General features: G+C 44.5%; 2 protein-coding genes across 2 annotated transcripts in view; one reads left to right on the forward strand and one right to left on the reverse strand.

Moving 5' to 3' along the window:
• Positions 1–12,029, forward strand: part of GPR89B (G protein-coupled receptor 89B) — a 26,369-nt gene extending 14,340 nt beyond the window's left edge. The window contains exons 8-14 of the mRNA XM_019528725.1: positions 4,063–4,172; positions 4,974–5,062; positions 5,823–5,915; positions 6,292–6,387; positions 10,060–10,149; positions 11,194–11,259; positions 11,367–12,029. Of these exons, the coding sequence (XP_019384270.1) occupies positions 4,063–4,172; positions 4,974–5,062; positions 5,823–5,915; positions 6,292–6,387; positions 10,060–10,149; positions 11,194–11,259; positions 11,367–11,573 (751 nt within the window). The 3' untranslated portion in view covers positions 11,574–12,029. The remainder of the gene's footprint in view (positions 1–4,062; positions 4,173–4,973; positions 5,063–5,822; positions 5,916–6,291; positions 6,388–10,059; positions 10,150–11,193; positions 11,260–11,366) is intronic.
• A 488-nt stretch (positions 12,030–12,517) lies between these two features.
• The window catches only part of PDZK1 (PDZ domain containing 1), a 16,029-nt gene continuing 7,809 nt past the window's right edge, over positions 12,518–20,737 (reverse strand). Inside the window, exons 4-9 of the mRNA XM_019528724.1 lie at positions 19,684–19,820; positions 18,023–18,218; positions 17,193–17,389; positions 15,224–15,418; positions 14,145–14,444; positions 12,518–13,438 (exon numbers count right to left, since the gene is read on the reverse strand). Coding sequence (XP_019384269.1) covers positions 13,361–13,438; positions 14,145–14,444; positions 15,224–15,418; positions 17,193–17,389; positions 18,023–18,218; positions 19,684–19,820 — 1,103 coding nt within the window. The 3' untranslated portion in view covers positions 12,518–13,360. The remainder of the gene's footprint in view (positions 13,439–14,144; positions 14,445–15,223; positions 15,419–17,192; positions 17,390–18,022; positions 18,219–19,683; positions 19,821–20,737) is intronic.

Below are 20,737 nucleotides of genomic sequence, written 5' to 3' on the forward strand. Positions count from 1 at the left end.
GCATAGAGGGGGAGGATCACCTCCTTGGACCTGCTCGAGATGCATCTGTGGATGCATGCCGAGGTGCGGTTGGCCTTCCTTACTGCCTCTCCACACTGCCAGTCCATGTTCATCTTGGAGTCAGTGATGACCCCCAGATCCCTCTCCACCTCCGTGCTGACAAGAGGGGAGTTCCCTAACCTGTAGGTATGGTGCCGGTTGTTCCTCCCGAGGTGCATCACGGGATCCCTTCCAGCTCTACTGTTGTGCGCTTCTATGAAGTGTTGGAAGTAGTTGTATAACTGACTGAGAGTTCTTGAAACAATTGACCTTACCAGGTTGGAAATGTTTATTTCATTGTTGCATTGGTTCAGTGGCGTGATAGCATGATCTGTTTTGTTCTGTCATGGAGGTTTATGCCCTAAACAGTCTCTGTTTCCTCTGAAGTGGCACTGAATAAATTGCTGCTATTTTGCAGTTTGGCTTGCGTGAAATACTTGGTTAGCTTCAGCCTGTTGTCTAATGACCGAGCATCTGTATCCTCTAAAACCACTACAACTGGACCTTTCATTAGCAGTTTCAACCGTGTAACTGCTCCTTTGATACTGAGCTCTCTTCTGTCCTCTAGATGTTTTGTTTCCTGGCCAAAGTTGCGGCATGTTGACAGGCCAGTGTAGGGAAAGTTTTACTATTGTCTGGGGCCAGGTCTCAGTCTGGAAAGCTCTGCTGGTATAACCAGCAAAGTTTACTGCACTGACAAGAGTACTCCTAGTGTGACTACAGCTTAAATTGACAAGACTGCTTTTGTTGGCATAGCTTGTTCCATGCCCTCTGAGCACAATTAGGCTACAAGAGCAGAAGCATGATATATCTGTATCTCCACCAAAGGTTTTGTCTGGCACAGTTTTGCAGCTCACAGATTATACCTCCTTGCAGCCCTGACCAGCCCTACTATGCCAGCAACAGTTTATAGTGTAGGCTTGGCTGTATTCTCACTGTAGATCATCAAGGACTTGATCTGCAGTATGATCTGTAGCCCTCTAGTGCTATTTGGCACTAGTATTACACAGCAAAGAGATGGAAGCAAACCCCTGAATATGGCTCCGGGTGCATGGATGCCATAACACGTCTGCTGTAGGACAACTTTTAGTGTATGTATCTTCTTTAATTGTTCCCCTTCAGATACTTATTTAGATTTTACATGCCAAAGTGGGTAGGAGAAAGACAAGTTTAAAGTCTTAGCTAATGAGCAAAATGATATAGCAAGTAGTAAGCAATGAGGGACTCTTTCAAGCCCAAGGTGACTTCGTAGGGGCCCACAGTTTTATAAGATGGTTGCTAGCTGTCCGCACACTACAGAAGTGAAGTCTGTGGGTTATAGTGCTCAGTGGTTTGTTGTGACCTACAGTGTAAGTCACCTCAGGTCTCTGAGGGGCATGTAGTTAGGATTAAGGTATGGGAATCATTGGGACTTGAATCTGCCAGGTCTTGCCTATCTTCCAGTAGCCAAACAGCACCCAGAGGGTTTAGCACGTTTCCCATGCTATTAAGAAATGGCATCTATTATGTGTTAAACACCTGGGGATTGCATTCAACTATATCCTTTCATGTAAAATGCTGCAGACTCTTAGCAATTTGGAAAGCTATCTTGGGAGCTCAAGTTTTGTTTTTCCCTGACAAAAGCATTGGATCACTTGGACACAAATGTGCAGATAAAGGTAGAGCTTCAACTGCAGACTTCTGCCCAACAACACTGCACTCAGATTTACAGAAGTGGGAAAGAAATGAGTGATGTTTTTCTTTGTATGGCTACCATTACAATCCTGTCAGCTGCTTGATTGCCACCTTTCAGAATTATTGATGGAAACCCAAGTCTTCCTGATGGCCCCTCAGGCTTATCAGGCGATGTGGTGGTGGGAAGTGATTTATTTTTCCTTTTGCTAGACATGACATTTCCTGTTTTTCCTCTCTTAGCAGCACTCATACCCAGCCTCTTCCTCCTCAGTGGTAGAGAAGCATTGAAAATAGTTTTCCCACTAGTTTTTTCATGGGAATTGTTCTCCTACATTTTGCTTATTTTCCTGTGTGCAGTAAAGCAAAGGCTGAACCAGTCTCAGCTTCTTAGCATGGTAGAAGTTTTTTGCAGTTATATGCAGATGCACAGTATTGGAAGCCTTGGGTTTGAAATGTCTAGACTCTCTAAAACAATATTATCAAATCTGCGTAGGATCAGATCAGCCATTCTTCTATCTAGACAATACATTCAGCCCCATACAATTTTTGTTTGGGATCTTCAGTATGAGGTCTTCGATTCTTGAGTTCCTGGCTGGTTTGTGTATGCATATTAAATATACCGGTACTTCTTAAAAGTGCCATGCAATTTCATAAAATTGGAGCAAATTAGCGTTGGAAGAGACCTCAGGAGGTCATCTAGTCCAACCCCCTGCTCAAAGCTGGACCATCCCCAACTAGATCATCCCAGCCAAGGCTTTGTCCAGCCAGGCCTTAAACACCTCTGAAGATGGATATTCCACCAGCTCTCTGGATAACCTGTTCCAGTGCTTTACCTTCCTATTGACAAAATTCTTCCTAATATTTAACCTAAACTTCCCTTGCTGGAACTTGAGACCATTGCTCCTTGTTCTATCATCTGCCATCACTGAGAACAGTCCAGCTCCATCCTCTTTGGACCCCCCTTCAGGTAGTTGAAGGCTGCTCTTAAATCCCCTCTCAGTCTTCTCTTCTCTGGACTAAATAACCCCAGTTCCCTCAGCCTCTCCTCATAAGTCATGTGCCCCAGCCCCCTAACCATTTTCCTTGCCCTCTGCTGGGCTCTCCAATTTGTCCACATCCTGTCTGTGGGGGGGCCCAAATTTGGACACAGTTTCAGGCCATATCTACTCCTGCTGTCCTTACTGTTGTTTATTTGGCTGTTTGCTGCACTTTGTCCTAGAAATAACTGCAGCACTGTCTTGCGTGCAGGTGATAAGGTGTTTGGCAATCTTTAAGGATAAAATAGGGCTGTAAATAGGGACTACGATTCTGCGGGGGTGGGGAGCAAGGTTAAAAAAGCTATTCTTGTTGGAGTGGGGATACATTGGGAGGGATTAAACAGCTATAAGTTCTCTGTTATTGGAAGTCCGTGGCTGTTGCTCCTCCTCTGGAGTGCTGGGGTCACAAAGGTCAGTATTTTGAGTTGGGAATGAAGGGTGATTTTGATTACATTGTTTATCAATGGTCTTGGAGAGGGCTGGATGCCAAATGTGGCTATGCTGCCTGCAGATAACAAAAAGGGGCCCCATAAGCACAGTTGAATGGCGGGTTGCATCAACAGTACCATGAATAGGTCTCGGCTTAGGGGTGGATAAGTAGTTCGCACGTTTCAGTGGAGAGAGGTGTGAAGCAATGAGGCTGGAGACAACAACGTTTGTAGGGATTATAACACAGCCTAGATGGGGACATGAGGGATAATGCACAGCAGCTATGTTTGCATTTGAACCAGTTTTTGAGGTCATGTGCAGGTGGTCGAAGGCAACAAAGCTTCCAGTTCTGTATCGCCATGATGAGAGCCTGCTTCATTAAAGCTGGTCACCCAGCCCAGTAAAGACTGAGTACCAAAGAGTACTGCTATGCATCATCCAGTTGTGACAGCACTGGGGAGGGGGCGCTGGTCCAATGACAGAGAAGCGTATTGTGGGAGAGCAGGATGTGACAAGCCTTGTGGTCTTCCTTGGGATTGTGAAGCAGTTGAGTCACAGGATTAGGGGGAGCTTATGGGAGAAGGGAGGCTGGTAGGCCACATGGCTGAAAACACATGTGACTCTGTAGCTGCATTTAAATCCATTTTGTAATTTTTAAAGAGAGGTCAAAATAATGCGTTGTTTGACAAGTGAACAGAGTAGCAGCTGGTTTGACAAGGTAGGGTGTAGGGTTGACAAGGTAGGGTGTAGGGTTGACAAGGTAGGGTGTAGGGTTTCTCTTATGGAACAGGATTGGTGGTTCCACTTCAGCAGGGGTATCAGTCTGTGATGAATGAGTTTCATGGCATCCTTTAGTGAGGACTTGAATTCTCTCTCTTTTCAGGATAGCAGTGGCCCACAGGACCATGTTCCAGAGAGGGGAAGTGCATAATAAGCCCACTGGCTTCTGGGGTATGATCAAGAGTGTTACAACATCTGCCCCAGGCAGTGAGAGTATCCTTCCTCTGTGTGCTGGTGCCAGACTGTTGGGCTGCAGCAAAGTGCCCTCCTGAGATGAAAGGAAATGTGAATAGGAAAAAACAGATGTGGAGGCTGGTGCATTACCCACCATACAGCACTTCACAAATCACAGGCCCCCATATATGCTCTGCCCCAGGGAGCTTGCGCAGTGTGAGATGCCTGCTCAGGTATGTGCAGGCCTAGGGAAATAGTTGAATGACAACAGGATAGGAAGGGTTCCTGCAGGGAGGAAGGAGAAAGGGACCTTGGTCAATGGTTAGAGCTGTAGAGAGGCAGTAATTTCTGCCAAACTACCTAGACGGCTTTAAAGTGTCCAGTGTTAATAATACTTCAGTGGAGAGGCAAGGAGCTTTACTTAGAGCCCTGTGGGTATGGTTCTGTAGCCACGTGAAGGCCAGAGGGATGGGGAGTAGGGAAGCCATCCAATCTGTAACCCTCAGCAGGAGTCCTGTAGGTGGAGGAGATGGGAAAGTGGCATAAGGGAGTTCAGGGGGTGTGAATGTTGTAAGAACAAAGCAGTTCATTTTTGGGGGAGACCCAGTTCCATTTTTTCATGGCTGTCCCTCCATTTGCAATGCAGATCCCCTTTCAAAGGAGTTGTATTACCTAGCTATGCTGTAGCAGAGGGCGCTCAGATACTGGTTTCATACTAGGTGTTTTTCACATGGTATAAGGAGAGATTGTGTCTCTGCAGGGAGCAGAGCCATGGAGGGAGCCTCAGAAATGTGTGTTAAACTATAGGAGTTCCTACCCTTGACTTGCATGATTTGCCAGATCTGTCCCTTATCCAGCAGGAAGTGGATGCTTTGGAAGAGCTGAGTCGGCAGCTTTTTCTGGAAACTGCTGACCTGCATGCAACAAAGGTATGGAGCAGGGAAACCATCCAGATGTCAGATACAAGCTGACAGAGATGACAGTTTGGGAGAGGAGAAATGGAATTAGGCAGGAGGGACTGAATTCATATTCTGTGGGCCAAGTTGAAAACTGCTGAAAGCTTGAAAACAAACAAACAAACCTAGGGAATTGGATTGCAGTGTTCCCCCAGCTCAAATTTGTCTTGGCTCCAGTATCCTGCCTTAAAAGGCAGTGATTTGAGCTTGTGCTAGGAGAGCAAAGAGGGGGAAGCTTAGGGGCTTTCCTGCAGTTCCTCTGTAAAGCCCTATCCTAGACTTCTTTTGCAGCCTGGTCTTTCACTATAGTGCAGCCTCTCCTGGCCTCTCACTGTACTTCAGGGCTGAGTTCTCAGATTCTTCCGAAGTTCATGCTGATTTGTAACGTGAGTTAATGCTGTAATTTAAGAAGGGGGCACAGTTTAGTGGCAATCAGAACTGTCAGTCTGGAGGACCTGTGTTTTCTCTCCAGCTCTGTCATTCCATTAGTAGTGTGGCACCTTTGGTAAGCCACTTACCCCTTCAGTGCCTTAATTTTCCCATCTGAAAGAGCAGACGCTATTTACTGGCCTCTCTCACATGAGTGTTTAGCTTTCTATATTAACATAAGGGTGATGGAAATTGTTGTGGAAGGACAAGGCAGTCGTGAGTATTATTGATGCTGGTTTAAAATGTATGAACAGAATTTCTTGTGATGAACATGGAACTATTATGTATTTTTCCCACTCTCCAGGAGAGAATAGAATACTCCATAACTTTCCAGGGGAAATACTTTAATTTTCTGGGCTACTTTTTCTCCATCTATTGTGTCTGGAAAATCTTCATGGTATGTAAAAGTCTTATTTTGTTGTTTTTAGATACAGTTTACCTGGAGAGTTGTATCTCTCCTAGATTGTACTTTGCACACAGCTTTGGGCCTGCATCTTGAGAGTAGTCTTTCAGTTTTTCTTTCTGTTCCCTGCTTTTGGAGTCTGCAAATGGGATTGCTATCTGTGTGAGGTAGCTCTCTGCATGTATCTGACTCTATAGTGCATCAGAACAGCAAGGCCCATGCATTTTGTATGTTCTCAGTTAACTTTATTTTAATCCCTGAATAGTCCTATACAGCAGAAAATAAGGAAAAGATGTGCATGTATGTCTTACTCATAGCTGTGGTGTGTATGCCATGTTCTCTTGCAGTGATGCATATTTCTCTTTTTCAGGCAACCATCAATATTGTATTTGATCGAGTTGGGAAGACTGATCCAGTCACAAGAGGAATTGAGATCACTGTAAATTATCTAGGAATCCAGTTTGATGTGAGAGCCATTTAAATTCCTCATTCACTTAGTAATTCCTGTTTTATCCCTTACAACATAACCTGCTATTGAGTGAGTTGGAGTGGAGGGGAGGGCATGGGAATCAAGGGGGTTCTGGGTCACAGATCGTAGTCCCTTTTCAATTTTGAGGGTGGGAAAAGTAGTGGGAACTTTGCTTTTGGTACATTAATATATGAGCATAATTTTGTGATGGAAAGTGTGACCTTCATGTATTTCCTATTGAAGTACCTTTTACGACATGTTGACTCCCACCTGTCCCCATGCTAGAAATAGATGTAGTCTGTCTCTGTCCATAGAAGGCAGGGTAGATGTGCACCTTTATAGACTAACTAAATAAGATGTATAGGGCAAATCTACATGTTCATTAATGTGCTCCTGTTAAGATGCATTAAATTTAGTATCTCCATGGTGAGGTACTAGAAAAAGGTGCATTAGCTTATTTTAATATGCATTAGTGAAAGCACAGTTTTTTTGTTATGCTTTAATGCTCTTAAAATAGGCTAATGCGCATTAAAGCTCACCTATAGATGTGCCCATATCTGAGCACAAGTTTTCATGAACCCAAGTTCACTTCATCAGAGGGTGTGAAAGAACAGTGTAGAGCAGAGTAATCTTTACAGCATCTGATGAAATGAACCCAAGTTCATGAAAGCTTCTGACTGACTTCAGACTAACATGGCTAACTACCTCCCTCTGTCTAGCCATAGTCATCAGCCTGTCTTATAAGTGATAGGTAGGCAGATCATTTGCATAGAGTACAACTTTTAATCATGTTTCTAGCAAAGTTAATAATGAGGATTATCTGCCATTTATTTGCCCACAGAACAGGTCTAATGCAAGTTAGTGGATCACCACACTGCTCATCAAACTATTTCAGCCTTGACCTTGAGGGACAGCCTATAGGGGAAGCAGGGCAGTTCAGCTTCTATTCCTCCTTCTTTTCTTTACTGTCTCTGCTGAGACACTAACTGGGAACAGTTTTCTGATGTGCTTAGTGGTTCTCCAGGGACTGAACAGATGACACCACCATTTTTCATATTGACTAAAATACCATCTGCACTCTGTTCCACCTACCTGGGTTTGAAATGGAGCATAGGCCTAGAAGTGAAAGGCTATATTCTTTTACCAAAGGCCTGATCAACCAGTCTGTTCCCTACATGGGCATTTTTATGTAAGTTGTTACAAAGTCTTCCATATTTAGTTTGTTTTACAAATCTTTGAATTCTGTGCAGTATCTCCGTTCTCTTGTATTTAACTGAATGACTGTCTTCATACTATTTCCATAACTAGTCTCAAATTGTGCTCCATCCAAAGTTACTCAATTTTGTCAGGCATAATTCTATAACAGGTTTCAATTCTTTTGCTTCCCCAGGGAAAGTATCACCTCTTCAAACAGGGTGACAAAGAATGCTGTGTTGCGTCCCCTTTGTATTGTGCTTTTTTGGTTAGTGTAGTTTGTAGTCAGTCTTATTTGTTGATGATTTTCTTTTACTGGACCAGGGAGACAGACTTCCTGTTTTCTTTGTCCTGGCTTCTCTCCCCTAGTCTGTCAATTGGGATGCTAGTGTTCTGACGCACTTTCTTAATGCAGTTGTTTCTATAGGTCCTCTCACTAACTGGCAGAGAGGACTTTCTTATACTGAGAACTGGGAGCCAGGCAGTCTGGATTTTATTTCTGGCCCTGCTGTTCAATTGTACAAGTTCCTCATTTCATTTTTCCCATTTGTGAAATGAGCCTGCCTGACAGGAGCTGTTGAGTCTAAATTAACTGCTTGCAGAGTATTTAAATAGCAGGTGCTGTAGAAGGGGCAGTTTCCTGATGTGTCAAAAGGGAGGAGAAGACACAGCATCCAGTATTTTGAGTGATCATTTTAAGTGATGAGTCTGAGATGACAGGTCAGATTTTTTTTAGTCTACTTAGCATTACATAGCCCCAAATCAGTTGAAAACAGAGCTTCCTCTGACTTCAGTGCAGTCGCAAGTGAACTGCAGATCAGACCCTAAGGTTCCTAGTCAGACGTGTAGAAAATGAGAATCATAATTATCAGTTATCTGTAAAAAGCTCAGTATAAAGAACTTGACTGGCAGGACAGAGGCAGAGATGAAATCCTGTTAGTTCTCATGGGATAGCATTCAACTACCTTAAGATGAGACCTTCTTTGTCTTGCAGCCTTTTATCGCATTGGCTACACACCTTCCAAATACTGCCATGGAAGCAGGGTTCCTGCAGACAGTGCCCTCCTTCATTACACAGCCCTGATTCATCCTTGGAGCAGTTCTTTATTGGGCACTGAAGAAGATAGTAATCCTGGGCAAAAAGCAGCATGCCTTCATGTAATTAGACAGTGTCATGTGGATGTGCATAAAGGATTTGGATTAAGGTTGCACAAGCATTTTCTATCTTTTGAGCACTTGGCTTTGCTAGTTTAATAATGCTGTCCCATCATAATAGTGTGTGTGTGTGTGTGTGTGTGTGTGTGTGTGTCTGTCTGTCTGTCTTCCAGCGGCCTGGGTTTTTTAAAATAGCTAACTGAGGAAAAAAATGCATCTTTTAGATACCCACAAGAACTGTGCTCAACTCGAGCATTTACCATTTGAGGTAGGCAGCTGACTGGTGAGACTCAGTAGGAGGAATGTCAGTTCTGGAAGGTCCTTGTCAGAGGTAGGCTTTTCTCCTCCTCCCCAAAACTGTGGCAGTGCCTCATCCTGTTCCAGTCTTCTCTTTTTATAGCCCAGGCCCACTTATCCCAGGCTCATTCTCTTTACCTCATCTGTCTTGAAGTGCTTCAGCACATGTGCACTGTGATTTCTGTGCCCCGCCCTCCTTCCCCAAGGCTAATAGCTAGGCCAAATGTAGGTGGATTTTTTGCAAGGACATCTAAAGGTACATCCTTGATGCACAGTTCTCCTGCTACCAAATTTTATATCTCTTGCTTCAAAGAATTGGGCACTGGTGCTTTCCTAAGAAAAGATGGTCAGAATTATTTTCACACAAGTAGAATAGCACATTTTCCCCTAACTTTACTGGAAAACAGCTAAACTGTTTTGGGTTGAGATTTAAAAGCAAAAATGAAACCAATAGCCCAGTACTATACATGCACAGGGACCAAGAATGGAAAATATCAGCCCAAACTCTTTGATTGGCGCAGTTAGAAGCATATGCAAGATAGAGTTTCTGAGACTCTTTGGGCAACCTTAATGAGAGATGCTACCAAGACCACTCATAATATTAACAGTGTCTTCTGTAGGCTATAGCCAGAAGAGGGCAGTGGTTCATGTCGTTTTTGGGAACTGATGAAATCACTTCAGTGGCCTTGTCTCATATATTGCATTTGTCTACAAAGCAATCACATTTATATACGTGCGTATTGTGTGTGTTCTTGTGTTTACTTTTCTGTAAGGCACCACTTTGTGTTCACAATTACTTCATTCATGTAGGTTAGATCTGTGCATATACCATGTAGGTGTAATTGCACATGTTAAGTACAGGTGGGTACATTTGTGTGATACGAGTACGTGTAAGTACCTAAATCTGACTGCAGCAAGTGCCTGGATATGAGAATTGAGAGATCTTGTTGGCTGTACACCCGTGCATATTATATGCAGGGATAGCTCTAGGGATTTAACCATTTCCTGTTTTTGTTGCCACAGGTAAAATTCTGGTCACAGCACATTTCCTTTATCCTTGTTGGAATAATCATTGTCACCTCCATCAGGGGCTTATTGATCACACTTACAAAGGTACATCTGGCCAGAAGCTTGTCATGTAATTGTAGTCCATGAGACCTGTGTTTTTCTAACTTAGGGAAGGAGGACACACTGTAAACTTTCTAGACCTGTAGGACCTGTGATATCTATATATAGGGAGTGAACAAATAGGATCTGAAAAGGACTGGGATATTGGTCCTTGCTGGGAGTGGGTCTGGGGGGTAAAGTTCTCATAGAGATGAAACAAAGGCTAACTTTTTCTTAATAACATGGAAAAACTTAACAGGACCATCCATAGCCATTCCAGGCCCTGAACATGGTATAAGAGCCTCCTGTTTGCACAAAGCAGTGCAAGAAATGTTAGGGTTCTAACTAGCAACTAATAAGTTTTTTATAGTCTGTTTTATCATGAGCATGTTCCTACATTGTCCATTGGTTGCTATAGCTTTAACCACCAGCTACCTGTGTGAATCACGTCTAGTGGTTATGGCCCTAATTGTTGCCAGGGGTTAAGTCTACATTCATCCCTAGTGTTACCTCTGAGAAGAGTGGGAGATGTTAAGAAAGGAAGTGTGATGTGGCAGGTGGGATTTGTTAGTCCAGCCTATGGACTGGTGTGTAGGGAGGGTCTGGATCGCTGCATCTAAATGACAGGGCATTTCTGTAGAACTGGCAGAGAATTAACTCTTTAGTACAGTGATAGGTAAATCATGTCTGCACACAGTGGGGAGGCTCAGCTATTCTACGCTTCAAATTGGACTGGGGTGAGGGGCTGGGCTAGAATCTATTCTGAGTGGCTTGAGTCTCTACACAAGCTGGCTGAACAACATTGGTAAATTGTTCAGTGAGATGTGCTTAAATGCTCAGCACTTGGCTGTTCTGCAGGTGGGGTCCTGCTCCTTTTAAAAAGTGTGTATAACCCCCCAGGAAGCATGGTATATGTTTCTTTCAGTGCTGGTTTCTAGCACTGATGGGGAAAGATTGGAATGTGTACTCCTTCCACATTCTGATGCGCGGGACCACAAACCTGCCCGGTGCCAAGAAACTATTTCCAGTTGCTTTTTTTCCTCTTTACAGTTCTTCTATGCCATCTCCAGCAGCAAGTCTTCCAATGTTATTGTTTTGCTGTTGGCACAGATCATGGTGAGTATGCAGACCAGCCAGCAAGCCTTTGCTACGTTGTCCCATCTCATCAAGAGCAGCCAGTTGTGAAATACTTAGCTGACACATTTCCTGTGTCTTTTTTGCAGGGGATGTACTTTGTTTCTTCAGTGCTCCTGATCCGAATGAGCATGCCACTAGAGTACCGCACTATCATTACGGAAGTCTTGGGGGAGCTGCAGTTCAACTTCTATCACCGTTGGTTTGATGTCATATTCCTGGTTAGCGCCCTCTCCAGCATCCTCTTCCTCTACTTGGCACACAAGCAGGCCCCAGAGAAGCACATGGCACTCTGAGGCTGTACTGGTTTAACCCACTGTTCTGGTACCTCTCCTTTTGGCTGGCTGCAGCTCTGTAGTACCGACAGGTATAAGAGAAAAGAAGAGCAGCTCCTCTGTGCTCAGACAGTGTGACTGGCTCGTTGAACTTCCATGATTGTCTTTTTTCAGCTCTGTGGCTCATCCTGTGTGAGTGTCATGGCTTGAACATGCGGAAGAGACAGAGACAAGTAAAGGACAGCTGAGTGTCAAGGAATAGGACCCTCATGTGACAGTGACGCCTTATAGGACTTCAGGAGATATTGACTGAAGGGGAAACCTTTTACAATCAGGAATGGAATAAAATCTTCAAAGGGCACTGTGGAAACACAGTATGTTAAAATGAACCATTCTTAATCTGGTTTTGGAGGGTGGTGATTCTGGAGCCAAGTGTCTAAATCTGTGGAATTAAATCTGTTTTTTTGTAATACCTCACACTAGCACGTCAGTTGTTTTGTGTCACTCCCAAAGACTCTGCTAAGCTTGGATCAGAGTGTGTTTCTGCCTGGCAGAAGGAGGGAGATAAGAGATTCCAGGGAGACATATTTCAGTAGTGTCCAGCTTCCTTTGGATTTGGATTTGTATCTTTGTTTTCTATCTAATGAATCTGAATCCAGGCCTCAGGTTTTTTTATCCTGTAATTTAAATGGAACCAGGGCTTTAGGTTACTGTTCACTCGAGTCAAAGATCACAACACCGCCTAGTTTGTTATATTATAAATTCAGTGTTCCCCACTGACCCATGGATTCTTCTACATCAGTCTACATCCCTTGTTGGCTTAATTCATTCACTAAAGTAAATTTAAGTCACATAATTTAAACTTGTAGCTTCCTGAAGGCCATCCTCCCAGGCTTTGTTCATTTTGAAGTTGTTCTGGGACATACATCATAGATGGCAGGGGTAAGACCTGAGAGAGAGAAATAGCCGCTCTGAACGATTTATTGCAGCATTGTCTCAGACTTACAGCATAGCAGACACTATCAGTATTATAGTGGTGCTCACGTTGCATTAGAGACAGTGTGTTGGCACAGAGTTAGGCAAAAGCTGGACATGCTGTGAATTACTTACATTGTTCTAACTGCTGTCATTTGAAGCTGCAGAGAAGGAAATAATGCTCAGAGGTTCTGAAGAGCATATGATTAAGTTAACTTATTGTTGTGAAAGGGACAGTATCCACAGTTCATTAGCACAAAGGAAAGGAGTGCTCTGCACTAAATATATTGGCTTATGATGTATTGCATCTGCTGGGTTGGAGTGATTGTATTACAGTAAACATGGGATGTAATTGGCAGAGTGAGTGATTCAGTTGATGTGCTTTGATTAGTAGGAAAGGTCTCTCTCATGGGAGATGATGGATCAATTCCTTTGCAGTTAGCTTTCATGTCCTTAAAAGGCTAAAATACATATTGATTTGTGAATCACATTTCCTCCCCCTTCAATGATATACTTAATTATATCCCTTATTAGTCATTTAAGCCTTCACAGAGCACTAATACAAGTAAGTAACTAACTGCTCACTTCACAGTGCAGCAAGCCAATTAACTATGATTTGCAGCATTTGTTAAGTGACTAGGAGTTCTGCAGAGGATTCCCTTCAGGGAGAGTTGAGTTACAGGAGTGTCTGGCCTGCTGTTCCTCACAACGATGACGTGCCATGGAATGGTTTGGCTCTGGGCAATAAAAGAACAAGGACTACATGGAAGAAGAGCACTTTTTTCAAGATTTGAGAGGCATCTGTCTTGATTTGTCTGGTACAGTCTGTCGTATCACAGGTCCGTGTTGTCATCCTCGTCACCCTTTTTCTCTGATGAGGTAGTTGATAGTGAAGAGGAGGATGAGCCAGCCTGTAGAGTAGCAATAAGGAGAATATTCTGAATGTTTGTGCATATTTCTTTCAACTAAAAAGGCAAAAGGGGGAACCCTAGATCTGCCTGTGCTTACCCCTTGGATATCTAGTAACTCAGGACTACCCACCCTCTTTTGATTCTGGTGAGGTCCTTTCTGGCTCTGCTGGAAGGCTCTTTCTAGAAAGAGGAGAGTCATTTGTGTTGTGCAGTGGTCTACCATAGAGGCAGTTATAGGGATAATCTAAGACTTGAAGTATTCATGGACAGCTTTTGTGCACACCAGCAGTGTCGAGCTATCACCACAATCCTGTACTCTTGCCTGTCTGCTGTGGCATAAATAGTCAGTGAATAATTTTAGTAATGTATTTTAAGAAAAGTCACCGATTTGTTAAATCCTGTCATATGGGATCTTTGCTCTTTTCTGGCTTCTGTTCCAAATCTGTCAGGGTTGCCTACAAAAAGGGAAAAAGTTTGGCTGTAGCTCTGAAAACCCAGGCTGATGTGCTAAGACCCTCACTGAAAGAATCTGCAGGGTCAGAACTTAACAGGTCGCGTGGTGGTGTGTGAATAGGAATAGCATCTAGCTCCTTCTTTCCTAGCTCCATGCAGCTTGAATTGATAGATCTCATGTCGAATGCACACAGTGACTGGAAAGATTTACTTTTTCCACCCCTTGGTAATCAAGTAACTTGGGACTACCTACCCTCTCTCTTGGTTCTGGTGAGTTCCTTTCTGGTTCTGCTGGAAGACTCTCTGTATAAGCAGGAGGGTCATTTGTGTCAGGTAGTGGATCTGCCATAGAGGCACTGATAGGGATATTCTGAGACTTGAAGTATTCATAGGCAGCTTTTGTGCACACCAGCAGTGTCAGTTTGTCACCACCATCCTGGACTCTTGTGGCCGTCTTGTCATAGGGTTCATTCTGGATGTTCACACCATTCACTTCCACCAGAACGTCATTCTCTTCCAGGCCTGCTTTGTCAGCTGGCCCACCTTTCTGGATCTGCAAACACAGGTTCTATGTGTGATATTAGCTCAGTACCAGGAAAAGGTATGTTAACATGCAATATGGTAAAAGGAGAGTGCAAGATCCAAGACCTCTTTCAACGCAGGAGGGTAATGTAGGGTTTGGAGACAGTTATCTTGGAGCACAACTTAGTTGGAAAAGGAGAAAGGAAAGAGACCTTATTGCAGTTAAAACTGTAACAGTCTAATTTTATCATCTGCCCTTGGATGGGGTTTACCGCAAGACTTTCAATGAGGGGAAGTGAGTGGAATGGTGGTAGTCAATACTCTCTAGTTGCAGCAGAGAACAGGGTTAGTGCCAACTATACAACTGAGGAACAGGAAAATTGACTGACATATGTTTTTCTTCTTAAGCACCCCATGGCTTTCAAAAATCTAAAGAGAAATATTTATGAAAATAGAGTGTGTCCATGGGATAGAGGACTATTAAGGAAGAAGAAGGAAATAAGACAAAAACATGCAAGTTAGTCCAGAAATCTGTGGACAAACTGGCAATAAATCCTAGGCCCCTTTTCTTCCAATCCTAAATCTTAACCTCCTGACAGTAATCATGCAGAGACTTGCCCTCCATCCTGGTTTCAAAGGCCTAACTTAGCTAAAGGTGTATAGGACAGACTTTGCCTTCTTGCTATGCGTGGGTTAGCCTGGCTTGTCTGGAATGCCACTGTGAGGGAAAGAAGGGAAGAGATGTTTGTTGCCCAAACATTTCTTCTTTGGGTCTGCTGCATGTTCTAGACTGAAGCCCATGATTAGTACCTCTTGGAAGAATTGCCCAGGCATGTCCTTGCTTTCTTTCAAACAGAAGCCAAATCCGCTTGGGCCCTTCACCAGTTGACAGATTTTGGGTTTGTGATTCACCAGTGGCTCAGCAGGTGAGGCCAGCCTTTCTGCTGTATTGGCTGGAGGTGGATCTTGCACCTCATGGTAATACAGACAGGGAGAAACTTGAGCCTGAAAGAACAAAGGGAAAAATCAATATTGATGTAAACTGCTTTTGCAAAACCTGTCTTTAGGCTGTATCTCATATTAAACATCTTGTTATCTTTAAACATTCACAGCTGTTAGTATAAATCCTGCTTCTAGACTTCATGCTCTTGTTCTTAGATGTCAACTTTTTTATTTTTTGGGGGGGGCTGGTGCCCCTCACTCCCAACCATCTGCCCGCTGCCCCATCTCCCTAGTGTGTGGGGAATGGGGTAGGTGTGTGGGGAGGGGGAGTGTGGGCACAGGCGATGTGTGGGGGGGGTTGGAGGGGGCACAGGCAATATGGGGGGGAGGTGGCAGAGCATATGCCCTCTGAGATTTCTGCACTCACAGTAGGTGTGGGGCTGCAGCTGGGCTGGACTAGCTCCAGGCAGGAGCTAGTGTAAAAGGGAGTGCCACACTGCCATGACCACGAAGGTGAGGCACCTCCTGCCTACCTGGCAGCAGTGGGGGCACAACTCCATGCTGCTGTGATGCCCCACGGTGGCTATGGCTGTAGCCCTGTGTGCTGTGACCCACTGTGGGTGCAGAAATCTCAGGGGCACATGTCCCCCTCCTGCATCACCTGGGTTCCCCTGCATCCACAGTGCATTGCCTTTGGCCCCTCCCCACCTGCTCTCAGACTTAGCTGGAGGGAGCTGCTCTCCACCGCTGCTTGGCTGCCACGTGCACATGCACATGGCGCCCCCTACCTCCAGTTGCCCTGCCCGCTCCCCCCAGCTCCAAGCACCCCTTGCAGGTTTGGAGTCTGCCAGCCTGCAAGGGGAGACCCATGGTTTCCCATATCTTTCTTCTTTAAAGGATAAAATCTGCATTTTTCTTCAGTAAATGGAAAACCTGGATCCCTGGTAATAGCTCAGGGCCTCAGTCATAGTTCCTAAACACATCACCTTACATCTAGCATACTCAACATAACTGAATCCATTTTTTATGACATAAAATAATATAGAAATATTATGTAATTTTCCTCAGGTTTGGGCCCTGACAGCCCTGTTCCTGAGGGGGGCCAGGGCCCTCGGGCTCCAACATACTCAGCGCCAATGCTCTTATTAAAATCTTGCCAAGTGACTGGAGGAAAATTGCAAAGTTGGCATAAATGTAGACCAGGATTTCTCTAATTCATGCTGAGAGCTGTTTTGTTGCTGTGATTAGTGCTACAATGTTAATTTTGTTATCTCTGCTCTGACATGCTGTAATCTAGTATTGTTGTAATGGTGCATACAAATACCTGGGATGAGAGAATAAACTGGAATATTCAGTGACATGAGGTCAAAATCTATGTGACGCAGGAGACCTGAAGAAAGAACTTAGTTGCAGACCTCTGCCATAAGCAGGGCCATTGCTAGCGGGGGGCGAATTGGGGTGACTGCCCTGGGCCCTGCACTTTGGGGGGCCCCGCAGAGTGGGGCAGAGCAGTGATGGCGTGGAGTTGGACAGAGCGGTGGCTCTGTGTCCAGTTGCTTGCTACCCCCTGCCACTGCCAATGGCAGCTTCTTCAGGTCCAGGGTCCGGAGCAGGTGCGGGGCCCCACATTGGCTGACTTGCCCCAGGCCCCATACTTTGCTTGGATCGCCTCTGGCCATAAGGAATACTTAAGGAGGGTCTGAATAAAACAGCTTTTATTCAAGAATATGCTTCCATTAGCATGAAACGACTGCTTCGGTGGACCATCCTTTTCTCCCCAGGACTTTATGTATTGATGTGTAAATTCATGCATTCCCCTTCACCTCCATTTCCTTACCAGTTTATACATGGCATCTGTCTCCTTATTCACTATCAGCAATGTGGTTTTTTCTCCACACTTCTTGATCCTTTGTACCACGCTGTCATGATCGAGGGCCTCTACTGCCTCCCCATTGACAGCCACCAAGATGTCGCCATCCTTTAGATCTGCCTTGGCTGCGGGGCTGCCGGCATCAATGTCCTTAATGAAATGACCTATGCCCCAAAACCAGTACATGAAGAAGACTTTATATGATTGAAGAAAAAGGGTGTTCAATTGGAAGGATATTTGCTTGGGATGGTGAGAAGGGACTTGGGGTGATAAAGGTTTACTCTCTGATCAGGACTTTGAGGTAAAACACATTCTCTGACTCAATGCCTTCTATATTTTCCTTTCAGAGAGTCTAAATTCTCTTATTTCACCCCAAGAAGACCACCTGAACATTGTGGCTTCCCTAGTTGCAAAATTATGCAGGGAGAGTTAAATCTGCTTACACTTGACCACTACTTAGCCTTCATTGTGACATGTTTTTGAGGGTGTCCCTTGAGCATGCCACAGAGGAGCCGGGGTTCTGGTGTGACTCCATGTGTCATCACTCTGGACACACTGCTGATCTCTAAAAATGGGAAACTTTCTCCAACGGGAGCTTGGCTGTAGTGGGCTACAGTCAGCCAAATGGAAAGTTCCCCTGCCAACTTGGGTACGTGCCTGCCTATGCAGGGGAGTTTGGCCAGATCTTGCCTCTCCCAGCTATCTTAGCTGTGGGAACAGGAGAGAACAAGTTCTGCAGGCTCTCTAAATGAATGCTGCAGCTCATGCAGTAGCCTGGCTGCTGGCTTAGTTCTTACCGCTGCCATTTGGCTGCATCCTCAAGTAGAATCCATAGCCATCGTTTCCCTTCCTGAGCTCCACAAGGCGAGGTTTCAGAGGAAGCAGTTTCAGGCTGGCTGCATCTCTCTTCAGCATCATCTGGTTGGTACTGTAATACTGATCAGTTTCTTCATCTGACACCAGAAACATAAGGTGGTTCCCAGACTTCCTTACCTGAGGAATGGCCTGGAAGTTACTGTACAGTTTGGGCTTGGGATTGTACTCTACAACATGAACACGCTTACAGGGCCTATAGACGTTCTCTGATGTGTTTTAATTTGAGTCTGCTCCAATGCATTTTATTCATTAGAATACTCCAGCATGCCTCACTGTCATGTGTATTAAGCGTCCCACATTTCAAAATGGCTGCAGGGGAGCTTTAACTAAAACCTGTTGAATGAGCTTTAGTTTTAGTGCCCCCGCAGCCATTTTGAAACATGGGACATTTACTACACATGATTGTGAAGTGTTTTAGTTAGAGTGGCTCTCCAGGACCCACTCTAACTAAAACACCCCTCCTCACCCCAGAGCACATCTGTAGGCAACCATATTGTGTAGTGTAGTTGAAATGAAGAGTCCACCAGGCCTATTATACATTCAGGTCTTACCATTCTGGATCTGTTTTGTCTCTCCATATGTTCTCCATCCTTGCCTGTGTTGGCTTATTCCTATTGCCTCACTGCTTCTTTGACCCCCTGCTTTGCTGACAGAAACACTTGTTTGTTTTTGGTTGTGTCACCTGTAACCTATGCTGTCACCTTCCACAAATTTTGCAGTTCTTTGGAAGAGGAAATCCCACTACCTAAGAAACCATCATTTTTTCTTAAGTCACTGTCCACATTCAGATTCCACTTATCCTACATGGCCACCCAGGCAAATTTGCAGGATTTCTAGAACTGTGCCATCATTTATTGAATCAAGTTTATGGGCCTGTCTTGATATTCATCTCCCCAAATTAGTTCAGAGTATCTGGAGGTCTGTCTCTAACTTTCAATTGCCATCTTCTTCTGCAGTCCTGGGCATCATCCACCCTGATCCTCTCAGCCAGCAGTTCCTCTGGTAGGAGTTCAGATCCCAGCGGCATTGTGGGTAGAGCTTATGAGCCTCAGAGATCCCGCAGTTCCCTCAAGCCTGCAATTATAGTCCATGTGCCTGTGAGGGTAAGGTAGGTGAGGTCTGGAGTGAGATCTTGCCATGACTTAGCTGCTCTGTGGTAACTGTCCCTCTGCCACTGATTACCTTGTGGCAAGGGAAAGTTGCTGAGGAAACTTGGCTTTCTTTCATGCAGGGTTATTTTGCCCCAGTTTAGCTCTCACCAGGAAGTAATTGTGGACATAGGAACTCTCTCAGCCACCCCTGTGTAAAAGTCAGCTTTGCCCCATGTTAACTGGGTCATGTAAAGAGTGCATCAAGTTCTTCATCTGTAAGTGGGGTCATTACTGGAAAAACAGTGGGAAAATGCTGGCGTAAGTAATGATTAAGCCATGTGGGGAGTATTGGTGGGCCTGGATAAAAATCACCCTCCCACATAAACCATGATGCCATTCAAACCACCTTGAGCCTTATAGCCCAGTTACTCAGGTGCATAGTTGTGTAACTAGTCTGAAAAAAGGAAGAAGAGGGAATCATATAAACATACCTTTTCAACCACTTCTTCATGTGTGTCATTTTCCACATTTGTTCCATTAATTTCAATCAGGCGGTCGTTATTTTGGACTCCAGCCTTCATAGCTGCTCCCTGTGGGGACAACTCTATGACGGAGACCCCATTCTTACCTGAAATGGGTTGAAGAATGATTATGCAAAGAAAGTTACTGGAATGTGCTGCCTTCACTGATGGCTAAGAAAATCCAATCCCAGAAAAGTAGACCTGAAGGGACAACTTTGGACACCATGGGGCTCCATTTACTTCAAAGTTGTAATGGCAGCGAAACTTTTTTCCACACAGGTTCACCTGCATGCCTCCTCCCTGTCTTAGGGGAATCACCTCTGTGGAAGACAGCGGAGTTAATTTATTAGTTATTGTTAAAATAATTGTTTGCCTCTGTTCAGAGTGCCTGAGAGGCCAATTATGGTGGTTTGAATGGGTATTTTTGTTGCTGGTAGTGCTAATGAGAATGGAGTCTTTCTCAAAGTTTGAGTTGATGAAGGCTGCTCATTGTTTAATGTGGCTTATCCAAATTTCTGAATTTTCTGTGTTTGGAAAACTTCTAGTTTTACCTTTGGGTTACTCCCATGTAGCATTTGCATTGTGCCACTGTTCTCCATCTACTTTGGCATTGTCTACATCTGCAATACAGATGTAGACAATTATGTTCATTCTATTGTCTGATATTTTGGAAGAGACGAAGGTTGAAGGGGTTGAAAAGGAAAACAAAATCTCTTTGTTCAAGCTGGGAAACTGGCTCCGTGGTCGGACCCAGAGGGTTGTAATCGATGGCAGTCACTCATCATGGTGCCCTGTGACCAGTGAGGTCCCTCAAGGATCTGTCCTGGGCCCCATCTTGTTCAACATCTTCATTAACAATGTGGACATTGGAGTCAGGAGTGGACTGGCCAAGTTCGCCGATGTCACCAAACTTCGGGGCAAAGCATCCATGCCAGAAGATAGGCGGGTGATCCAGGCTGACCTGGACAAGCTTAGCAAATGGGCAGACGAGAACCTGATGGTGTTTAACACCGAAAAATGCAAG

Source organism: Crocodylus porosus, unplaced genomic scaffold (genome assembly GCF_001723895.1).
Source record: "Crocodylus porosus isolate Cpor-Errol unplaced genomic scaffold, CroPor_comp1, whole genome shotgun sequence".
NCBI classification, from domain to species: domain Eukaryota; kingdom Metazoa; phylum Chordata; order Crocodylia; family Crocodylidae; genus Crocodylus; species Crocodylus porosus.